At 39.6% G+C, this 12,122-nt stretch overlaps 1 protein-coding gene across 3 annotated transcripts in view; it reads left to right on the plus strand.

Annotated features, from left to right (window-relative positions):
* Positions 1 to 12,122, plus strand: part of FHIP1A (FHF complex subunit HOOK interacting protein 1A) — a 264,239-nt gene that overhangs the window by 226,887 nt on the left and 25,230 nt on the right. For all 3 annotated transcript variants that reach the window (XM_007189411.2, XM_007189412.2, XM_007189413.2), the window contains 2 exons: positions 3,898 to 4,065; positions 9,150 to 9,229. In XM_007189411.2, the coding sequence (XP_007189473.2) occupies positions 3,898 to 4,065; positions 9,150 to 9,229 (248 nt within the window). The remainder of the gene's footprint in view (positions 1 to 3,897; positions 4,066 to 9,149; positions 9,230 to 12,122) is intronic.

The following is a 12,122-nucleotide window of genomic DNA, read 5'->3' on the forward strand; positions in this document are numbered from 1 at the left end:
AACAAAACCTCTATTTTGTCCATTTCTGAGAAACTTGAAATTTTCATTAAAAAATAAAAATGCACTGTTGGAGCTCTTAGGCTCAGATAAAAAGGAGTAGACTGACTTTAAATTCAGTTGCCATCCTGTTCAGAGAACCGATCTCAACTCTACGTGTGCTTCACCCAGATTCAGGCCATGCTGGGTGATGGCCTGGAGTAGAAGGAACTGGTGGGGAAAGGATGGCAGAAAGGATTGTGAATTGGTTGGATTATTGCAGTACTACTTCAGTGGTTTTCAGATAGTTTTGACTGTAACACATAGCCAGAAATTTATTTTATACATTTGCATGTGTGTGTATTTTTTTGTTGAACATGTAAGAAGTCACATACATAATATATTGTATTACATATAGTTTGAAGAAAATATGTATACAGAAGTTTCACAAAACAGTACTTACTCATGCTACGTGCAGTGTACTCTAATATTTTGTACTTGAATCTGGTCTAAACCATGAGTGGACCAATACATTGATTTTACTACCCACTTTTGGGTCTCAAACTGTTGTTTGAAAAACACCAGTTTAAGGGGTTGGTGAAGGGCACTTGGCATGAAGGAGGACTCAGGTAAGGGCTGGTGGAGGTGGAGAAGGTGGCGAAGAAAGAGATTTCAAAGAATAGACTAAACTGGACTGGATAGCAGTAAAATTAAGTACCTGAGTCAGAGCTCCATTCTAGAACTTGGGCTGACAAGTAAGCATGTGAAAGTGCCTAAACAGATATCCTGTTTGGGTCCATGGTTGTACCTCTCTTGTCAAGGATAATTATTTGTTTGTGGGAACCGAGTTTTCCTTAGGTCATTGCCGCTATTGCGGTCTACCTTTAAGAAGAAAGAACATTCCTAAGCTTTAGCATTCTTAAGCTTTATTATTGCATATTATGTGGCAGAACCTCACTTACCATTTCTAGTAGAATTTCTATGTAAATTCGTAGCTACCTGCAGTTCTTTATAGAACAGGTCAATAAATATTGACAGTCAGCCATAAGACAGAAGGTCCTCCTTACATCAGCAGCCGATTGTCCTTCATAATTGGACCACGAGGAGGAGGCTTGTCTCCCGTTTTGCTGGTACCTGCTCTTTGGGGCGTCAGGGGAACCTGAGTTTTACAGTCTGCCCAGCAGAGCCGCCTTCCCGTGGTGGTTCATTGTTAGCTTTCAAGTGATCACACTTAGGCTCTAGTCTCATTCTCACAAAGGAGGTTACCTATTTGGAGGATTAGAGGAAGTTTCTGAGAAGTAAGGTAACGGGGCAGGAGAAGATTTTCTGGGATAAAAGGCTTCTAAGGGCTCTGAGAATATGGAGGAGGGAAGAGATGGATAGAGAATGGAACCCAATTTTCTTGGTTGGGGTATTAGTTTAAGATGAGTGTGACCTCGATTTATAAAGACTTTGCAACTTGATGCTTAATAGAATTGGGCTTTTAATATTTATAGCATGTTATGTAAATGCCGCCCCTCCAAGTGCTTTCTTAAATCCTCTTAGCTTATAAATGACAGCTTCGACTTCTTAAAAAAAAAGAAAAATATTTTCATTTATCCAGCTTAAGAGTAGTAAACAATAGATGCTTAATGCCCTTCTTTCATGCCAGGCCCCGAAGACTGAGACTTAGATTCTAAAGAGTTTATTGCTGTGCTTTTGAGCTTATTACGGTCATGCGTAACTTAAGGGGGGAAAAACTCGTGCTGCATTACTGATGCAGAGGCAGCTCCTGGAATTCTGTGTGACGTGTCAGCTTAGCAGCACTCCATAGGTAAGCTGAAAAAACAGTATTGCAGGAACTACATGCAAGGCCCCTTTGGAATGATTAGTGCTAGTTTTTTTCTAGTGATCAAGACTGTTAGGGAATTAGATTTTTGCCTAAACGCTTTCCCCCTTAGCTATACTGGTGACATCAGTTATTCTATAGGTCTTTATAAAGAAATATCTCCACTCACTGGGGTCTTCAGATCTCATGCAGAGAAGAGGGAGGAATTAAAAACTTAAGCTCAACTCTGGCAAATGTAAATTGCTAGGTCCTTGGGGATTGTCATTTGTTCAGGAAACGCTTATTAAATACCTTCTATGCGCTAGGCTCTTTGCATTGCGCTGGAGTAATAAAGAAAAAGTCAAAGCTTGTGTCCCAGGATAGTATTACAAGTGCCATGAGCCTGGGACTAGCGAACACGGGAAAACACAAGATAGGAGCAGTTTGTTTCAGAAGCAGGGCAGCCCACGTGAAGCACTCTTCTCGAGGTAATTTATCTGCCATGCGTTTGATGCTTACCTATTTCCTTTGCTATATTTGAGCCACGGAGAGCCCTTTACAGTTGGCCAGGTGACACAGGGGTGTGTTGAGTGTTTGAGGGCTCACAGGATTGGCTCTGAGCTGGGGAGCGAAGGGCTCGACGCAGTGCTTGGGCCGCTCACGGTATGCCAGGTGAGCTGTCAATAGATTCTGAGAGTGGATTCAGAGGTCCTGCAGGGGCCTTGCTTAGAATAAAGAAAACAGACAGAACTGATTTGGTAATATCTTATCTATTTGGACTCATCTATCTAGAACATCCCTAAGAACCAAGAAATTCATAAAAGTAATTTAAGCCTTTTTGCAAAGATGCATCCACACAAGACCTATCTACACGTATATAGCAGGTCTGGAGATCTGGTTTCTAAACCGATTTGTGGATTTTGAAGGCAGAAAAGGAGAAGAGGAATGTATTTTTAAAGGAATGGCCCAGTAACAGTATGATAAAGTGACAGTTAACACTTTTAAAGGGAGGAAGAAAGAAGATGGAATACTGGAAAAGAAAAGATGTAATCACTCAAAAATTATCACCGTCTGTTTCATTTAGCATCAAGCGCATTAGACTCATGGCAGGGGAGATTTCTAAGCTTTCTAGGGTATAAGGTTGGAATCTGAAATTTTGAACTGTTTCCCTGATGATTTTCACGTACCCCTGTTTGAGTCTTTCTATATTACAGATGGTAAGGCAATTGATGACCCCTATTCTGCTTTTAGGAAGACGAAGAAACGTATATTAGCTCTTAAACTATTCCCAATAATAATGTGTAAAATTAAAATTTTGATGCTTTAAGAATCAAATCCTCAGCTCTTTGAAAAACTTGACTGTTTAGAGGGTTCTATTTCCTGAAAGATCAATGTTTTACTGCGTGGGAAAATCACGCCACATAGAAAATAGTAATCTGTATTATTTTTAAAAAGTCACAGTTACTTCATAAGCAGTAAACTCTTATAGCACTTTATAAATAATACTTATATATATATTATTCAGTTATAAAAATTTGGCTTACAACTTTCCAGAAACATATCTGAACATCTGCAGCATTTTGTGTCTGGACCTCTCATTTGCTATTTATTATATAATTATTTTGTTTGCTAGAGCAGATATATAACCCAACTTCCTAGACAGAAAATATGTTCTTATGTTCCTAGCTCCTTGTACATAGCAGGTCCCAATAAAGGTTTATTGAATGACTAATAATGAAACAAGTTGTACTGAGCTTTCTAATTAATCCCTTACTGACCATGGAAGTACTTTCTATTATCTTTTTTCTCCTTTGTGATTACATGCTAAAATCTTGATGGTATTCGAACTGCATCTGGTTAGAGTTGTTGGAACATTTGAATTGCTTCTTTCTGCCTTTGCTTTTCCCTTACTGAATTAAAGGGCGGAAGCAGCATGAGGTTTTGTGGAATGTGAATAGGTTATGGGCTTCAGATGAAACTCTGAAGTGTGTTCTTGTGGCAGGCGTGTTCTTGCCTTGATGGGGTCACTGCGGTGAGGCTGGGGGCCATTGAGGAGGCATGTATCACAGCATTGAGGGGATGCTCACCTGTGCTCACTCTGTCATTGGTCCCAGGTGACTGTGGAGGAGGTCATGACCACAACTGCGTATCTGGACCTTTTTCTGCGTAGCATCTCCGAGCCAGCACTACTTGAGATCTTCCTCCGTTTTATCCTGTTGCACCAGCATGAGAACGTCCACATCCTAGATACTCTCACGAGCCGAATCAACACCCCATTTCGGGTAAGGAAGGCCCCAGAGGAAGGGAATTTATAACTCAAGACAGATTTCAGGAGAGTTTGTTTTTGGAATAAAATTATGAATATTCTGTTTTCTTTCTTTCCCTTCCTTTTTTTTTTTTTTTTCAGCCATTACTTTTCTATTTTGGAAGAGATGAACTAGATAATTTGTTTTGCTATCAGGAGCCCTTCTGTCAGGGAGGTGGGAGTTACTGCCTTTCATAGGACATTTTTCTCAATTTGTCTGGGTTGGCACTTTCTTCTGTAGAACCAGCAGAATGTGCTTCTGAGGAGGCAAGGTACAGGGGAACATACGGGCTTAATTAAGTTCAGGTAAAGCCAGGGAACCAAAGTGTATCAAGTCTGGGTATTTAGAGATCATTTTTCTGTCCATAAGTGTTTTGAAATGCAAGTCTGGGCAGCTGTGAATTTAGGTAGTCATTCTTTAGTTCAGCACTCTGATTGACTTTGAAAATCCTCTTATACCATTAGTGTAATCCTTTGCAACTCTCTCCCCAAAGGCTGTCTATTTAAGTGCAATTATTGTTTTAAAAGCAAAGGTATATTCGAAGAAAATGAAAACACTAATTTGCAAAGATACATGCATTCTAATGTTCATAGCAGCATTATTTACAATAGCGAGGATATGGAAGCAACCTAAGTGTCCATCAACAGATGAATGGATAAAGATGTGGTATAAATATACAATGGAGTATTACTCAGCCATAGAAAAAATGAAATTCTGCTATTTGCAACAGCATGGGTGGAACTGGAGGGCATTATGCTGAGTGAAATAAGTCAGACAGAGAAAGACAAATATTGTGTGTTATCACTTACATGTGGAATCTAAGAAATAAAACAAATGAATGAATTTAACAAAACAGAAACAGATGTAGAGGACAAGCTGGTGGTTACCAGTGGGGAGAGGAAAAGGGGAGGGGCAAGATAGAGGTAGGAGATTAAGAGGTACAAACTACTATTTATGAAATAAATAAGCTACAAGGATACATTGTACAGCACAGGGAATATAGCCAATATTTTATAATAACTTTAAATGGAGTATAATCTATAAAAATATTGAATCACTATGTTGTACACTTGAAACTAATATAATATTGTAAATCAACTGTACTTCAGAAAAAAGCTCCATTAAAAATGTGAAAAAAGGTAAAGGAATAATTAACAGTGTTATTGTTTGTAACATATGTAGATGTAATGTGTATAACAGTAATAGCACAAAGGGGGGTAAGAAGGAATAGAGCTATATAAGAGTAACATTTCTGTATTTCACTAAAATTAATTTAGTATAAATCTGAAGTAGAGTCTGATAAATTAAGATGTATATGGTAAGGTCTAGAGCAACCACTAGTAGCTGAAAAAAATAGTAAAAAAATCATTAAAGGAATTAAAATGCTACAATGGGGGAAATATTCACTTAATGTAAAAGAAGACAGTAAAATAGGAATAGAGGAACAAAAAGACATCAGACATATAGAAAACAAAAAGTAAAAGGGCAGATATAAATCCAACTATAATGATAATATTAAATGTAAATAGATTAAAAATTCAATCAAAAGGCAGAGATTGTCAGACTAGATAAAAAACAAGATCCAACTATGTGCTGCCAACTGGAGATACACTTTAGATTCAAAGATAACAGTAGATTGAAAGTTAACGGACAGAAAAAGATAGGTTACGCAAACAGCAACCAAAACAAAGCTGGAGTGGCTATACTAATAAGCCACAGAATAGACTTTAAAACAAGAAATGTTACTAGAGAGAAAGAGGGACATTTTATAATGATGAAGGGTCAACCCCTTGGAAAGATATAACAATTATAAATATATATGCATCTAAAAACAGAGTCCCAAAATTTATGAAGCAAAAACTGATGGAATTTAAGGGAGAAATAGAAGATACAACAATAGTTGTGGGGTATTTCAACACCTTACTTTTTAATACTAGATAGAACAACTAGGCAGAAGATGAATAAGGAAATAGGAGACTTGAACAATGCTGTAAACCAACTAGATCTAGAGCACTTCACCCAACAGCAGCAGAATGTACATTCTCTTCAAGTGCACGTGGAATGAACACTGTCCAAGATGGACCATGTGATAATCACCTTCAATGAATTTAAAGCGATTGAAATTATTCCAAGTATGTTCCCTGGCCACAATGGATTGAAATTAAAATTCATTGACAGAAAGAAAATTCACCAATATGTGGAAATTAAACAGTACTCCTAAGTAACCAATGGGTCAAAGAAGAAATCACAAGGGAAATGAGAATGTACTTTGAGATAAATGAGAATGAAGATACAACATACCAAAACTTATGGGATGCAGTATAACACTGCCAAGAGGGAAATATATAGCTGTAAACACCTATGTTAAAAAAGAAGAAAAATCTCAAATCAGTAACCTAACCTTCTACTTTAAGACACTGGAAAAAGAAGAGCAAACTCAAACCAAACAGAAGGAAGGAAATAATAAGGATTAGAGCAGAAATTAAGGAAATGAAGACTAGAAAAACAACAAAATCAATAGAAAATCAACAAAACCAAAAGTTGGTTCTTTGACCATCTTACACTGTTAATGGAAATGTAAACTGGTGCAGCCACTGTGGAAAACACTATGGAGGTTTCTCAAAAAGACTAAAGATAGAACTACCATATGACCCAGAAATTCCACTCCTGAGTATATATTCGAAAAAAACAGAAACACTAATTTGAAAAGATACATGCACTCCAATGTTCATAGCAGCATTATTTACATTTGCCAAGGTATGGAAGCAACCAAAGTATCCACCAACAGATGAATGGTTAAAGAAGATGTGGTATATATATATTCAATGGAATACTAGTCAGCCATAAAAAGGGATGAAATTTTGCCATTTGCAAAATTTGGATGGACTTAGAGGGCATTATGCTAAGTGAAATAAGTCAGACAGAGGAAGACAAATACTGTATATTACTTATATGGGGAATCTAGAAAATACAACAAACTAGTGAATAAAACAAAAAAGAAGCAGACTCACAGATATAGAGAACAAACGTGGTTGCCAGTGGGGAGAGGAAAGGAAGGAAGGGCAATATAGGGGTAGGGGGGAAAAGGGATATTACGGGATTATATGGAATCAATGTGTGTGAAACTTTTGAAAATTGTAAAGCACTATAGAATTTAAAGAATCTTTCATTCAATAAAAACAAACCAAAAAACCTCATAAAAAAGTTGGTTCTTTGAAAAAGTTGACAAAATTGACAAACTTTTAGACTACTAAGAAAAAAAGTGAGAAGAGTCAAATTAGTAAAATCCAGAATGAAAGAGGGGATATTACTGTTGACCTTATAGAACTAAAATGGATTATATCCATTGTACCCGTGGGAAGACTTGGACCAGACATTGAGAACTACTATTGCAGCCTCTGCCCAGTGGAATGACGCCTTGTCAGAGTTTATAATGAGATACAATATTCATACAGAGAAAAACTGTATAAAGCCTAAATATACAGTTTAATTGTAAAGAAAACACCATGTCATCATCATTCAGGGGAGAATGAAACATTGCCAACACCTCAGAAGCCCCTCGGTAGCCCTCTCTGATTACAGCCCTCTCCCTCTCCTGCAGAAATAACCATGATTCTGATTTTTGTAATAAATATGCCTTCTCTTTTCTTCATAGTTAATGACATCTGTATGCATTGATAAAAAAATGTAGTAAATAAATAAATAAATAAATAAATAAAAAGGATTATAAGGGAATACTATGAACAACTGCATGCCAAAATATTGGATAACTTAGATGAAACAGGCAAATTCTAGAAAGACACAAACTTCTGAAACTGATTCAAGAAGAAATCTAAAATCTGTAAAAAAGTAAAAACTTCTGTGTTTCAAAGGACACCATTAAGAAATTGAAAAAACAGCTGACAAAATAGGAAGAAATCTTTGCAAATCATGTGTCTGATAAGATACTTGAATGTAGAATAATGAACTCCCTGGACTCAGTAATAAAAAGACAGATACAGGGTGCTGAGCACCCTTGACAGTGATTTGCCCGGGTTACTATGGCAACATATAGAGAGGACTCGGACTGGGGCAAGGGGGTGTTGAGTGGTAATCCTGGGAGAAAGAGAAGAAAGATTTCCTAGGAGAGGTGATGCCTACGGTCAGCCCTTGAGAATAAGTAGGTTTATCCTGCAGAGGAGACAGAGGAAGGCATTCCAGGCAGAGGAACAGCATGTGCAGAGGCGTGGAAGGAACAGAATGAAGTATTTGCTTCTGCCTAACTGCAAGGTGTGACCTGTCCTGAGTGCAAGAGATGTTTTGGGGCACGCCAAGTACAGCTCTTTCTCTACAACACCGTTACGGACTTCATTGACCAGCTTGTAAACCTGTCCTGCCTAGAACACAGGCTAGCCCTTATTCTCCTGTACAAAGAATGAGAGCCTAAATTACTTAAGTGGCCTGATGGAACAGCAAAAGCTTACTCCCAAAAGGCACGGTGATTTTATAATGCACCTTTGGGAACCTTCTCTGTTGGACAGTTTATCTTTCCTTTTTAGAAATCAGAGGTTGCAAGAACTCTTGTTTTTTAATGAACATCCTAGGAAAGTATATCATCACCCCTCAGCACTATGGGAAATGGAACTCAGGAGAATGTTTGCCCCAAAGCCAAGAGATAAGGCAAGAAGAGATGAGGCTTAGGGCTGAGGACTCTGGAGAGAGAGAGATGGCTGGGGTATGTGCAATTTTCTGTTAGCCCTGTCTTGCAAATAACCAGTGTCATATTTGAAAATAACTAGGAAAACAAATGACATAAATAGGAGATCATGTGTGTGTGTGTGTGTGTGTGTGTGTGTGTGTGTATTGGGGAGTTGTAGGGGACATATTTATCTGGATCGTTACAAGTTGGAAATATGAGCACAGGCATTTTGTTAGGAGGGTAATTCTACATTTTTCTTAATCAAAACTGCTAAAAAAAGAAAAAAGGGTCATTTTATTTTGTAATTCTGATTTATTTACCATCTGTGTTGGGTAGAGCTGTCCTTCCAATATCTGAAATAGATATTTGTCTTGCTTCCCAGCTTTGTGTGGTGTCCCTGGCATTATTTAGAACTCTCATCGGTTTACACTGTGAAGATGTGATGTTACAACTAATTCTAAGGTGAGTTGCCATCTTTTCTTCCCTTTAAAGGAAAGCTCTACACTATTGCTATTACATTTTTCTTTGGTAATATAAGTGAAGTAAGGGCCATGGTTCTAAGAAAGAAAATCATTGAGCAAATCAATTTAATTTCTGCATTATTTCCCAAGGTTAATTTTAGTTTTACTGTTAACAGTTTTTAGGGGGCCAAATGCATTATATTATACATGTGCTCCTGGAAAGAATAAGTAGAATGTTTGGAAACTTTCAGAAGTATTATGAACGCTCTTCTGGTCCGTAGCTGCATGTCTTTCCTGAAGTACATTTTTAGGGGACTCATTTTTGAAAACAACTTTTCTAAATATGAAATGCTGTTGATGTATAATTTCTATGACTCTTGCTTTAGAAATGGTACAGTGCTCACTGCCTGACGTGTGAGTATGTTTCAATTGAATTCAGTAAATATTTAATGAGTACTTTCTGTGTACAATTCAGAAGGGAATAAGGCATGGAGGGGACAAACTGAAAAGGACATACATGTTTACAAGGCGGAAAAGGTATGTCCTTCAGACGTCCAGGTGGGAAAGGTTTCATGAAGGGATTGGTATCTGAAGACAGGCGTCAGGAGTCAAAGTGGACTGCTATTAAGGCAACATTAGTTTGGTTGTTTGGCAGGAAACTCAGGAACACCAGATCCTGCCTTGCCCCTGCCTCTGCTTCTCAGGGTCCCTGAGAGAAGCATCTCCTTTTGTGAAGGAAGAGAGTTGGTGAGGGCTTGTGCTCCCTCACTCCCCTCTGGTGGTGTGGAAGCAAAAAGGAAAGAGCCAACCAGGTCCTCGGGCACGCCCTCCACCTCCTCCTTCCTTAGACCCTGTTTTGACCCCTCCTCGGGCAGAAGGGCAGAAGGAGCTGAGAGCAGCGCAAGAGGGAGGAGACCTGGGCTGCCCCTGGTCCCCACTGGGGTTTAGACGTGACGTGAGCAGAATTACTGAGGAGCTGGCATTCCAAGAGGAGTTCCAGCATTCCCACAGAAGTGGCTGTGGAAAAGCAAGGGGGTGGTGACGTGCGATCTTGGGAACAGCGACAGAGACATCCCCCAGGATCTCGTGAGAAACACACGGTCTTGGCCTTCTTCCAGATGTGCTGAATCAGAAACTCTGGTGGTGGGTGGGGCCTGGCAAGCTGTGCTTTAAACAAACTCTCCAGCGGATTCAGATGCGAGGCTAAGTTTGAGAACCACTGGTTTGAGGAAGGCTGCAGTGTAGACGTGGCGTCCTGCAAAAGGGAGTGATGCACACACCACAGGGGGCTGGTGGGTGGAACGACGGTGGCCTTACGGAGTCACTCTTTTATGGGAGAGTATCACCTATTAATTTTTTTAGTTTAAAGAGAGCTTTTGGACTTTTTAGGGGTTTAGATCAGGTCATCAGTAACTAATCTTAGGGCATTAGCAAAGAATAAATCCACTCATAAAGAAACACCCTGGGGAGTCCGGGAGAGCATTAGTTATCTGTCCTAAAAGGATTACATTTGCTTCCCATCAAGTCTCTACTGATGTGACAGTGCATTAGCAGGGCCTGAATGAAATCCATCAGAGCAACTCATTAAAGCCTTTTTTACTGCCAAAAACCAGACTTTGCCTCCAACAAGGGTAAATCCTGATTATATTTAAATGTTAGATTCTTGAATGCTGCTTCTTCGATGGCATGAAAAGCAGCTGTCTTTTTCAGTGGTCCTGGAAGCCTGGCCCGGCGTCCCAGCTCTGGGTCACCAGGGGAGGCTGAGCCCAGGGGGTGGACACTTCTGTTCAGTGGCCGTTGTCTACTCGTAGGGCGGTGCTTGTTGTAAAAACTGTCCTCAGAGTTTGTACTGGTCAAAGCTTCTTTTGAGACCCAGACCTGTGCCTTATGAAGGTGAAGAAATCAGCTCATGATTGAAATCCTTAGGCATCCAAGTCAGGGCTGTGACTTCCAGGGCGAGTAAGGACCCATCATTTCCCAGGAAAGCGCCTGAATGGTCGCAGGTTCTGAATGGAGTCGTGGAAAGAGTGCTGGGCGTAACCATGGGTCCAGCGCTCTGAGTCTGAGTTTCTTCTCTGTTTCCTTAATGAGGATGATGGTGAGACCATAATAATACTAGTTGTCCTTTATTTAATACTTTCTGTATTTCTAATTCTGTCACACTGGCTGGGGGAATCTTGGAAGAGCGAGTGGGGCGCATATGCAGCACGTGGTAGACGCGCAGGAAGCCTCTGCTTCCTGGTCTCTGTCCTCTGAACTGCTGGTCGCCCCCCACGTTTAACAAGTGTTTTCAATTGTAGTAAAATACGCAGAACCTACAATTTACCATCTTAGCCATACAGTTCAGTGGTATTAAATGCATTCACAGCATTGTACAACCGTTGCCACCATCCATCTCCAGAACTGCTCTCACCTTGTAAAACAAACCCTCTGCACGCCTTAAACCTTAACTCCCCGTTTCTCCCCTCCCCCAGCCCCTGGCAGCCACCATCCTACTTTCTGTCTCTGTGAATTTGACTGTTCTAGGTATCTCATGTAAGTTACCTCATACAGTATTTGTCTTTTTGTGCCTGACTTATTTCACTTAGCACAGTGTCTGCAAGGTTCATTCATATTGCAGCAGGTGTCAGAATTCCCTTCCTTTTTAAGGCTGAATAATGTTACATTATTTATACTACATTTTGTTTACCCATTTATCTGCCGATGGACACTTTGAAATATTTATTTATTTATTTGGCTGTGCTGGATTTTAGTTGTGGCACGTGGAATCTTCATTGTGGCATGTGGGATCTTTAGTTGCAGCATATGTGATCTAGTTCCCTGACCAGGGATCAAACCTAGGCCCCCTGCATTGGGAGCGTGGAATCTTAGCCACTGGACACTTGGATTGCTTA

The sequence above is a fragment of the Balaenoptera acutorostrata genome, chromosome 5 (genome assembly GCF_949987535.1).
Source record: "Balaenoptera acutorostrata chromosome 5, mBalAcu1.1, whole genome shotgun sequence".
NCBI lineage: Eukaryota > Metazoa > Chordata > Mammalia > Artiodactyla > Balaenopteridae > Balaenoptera > Balaenoptera acutorostrata.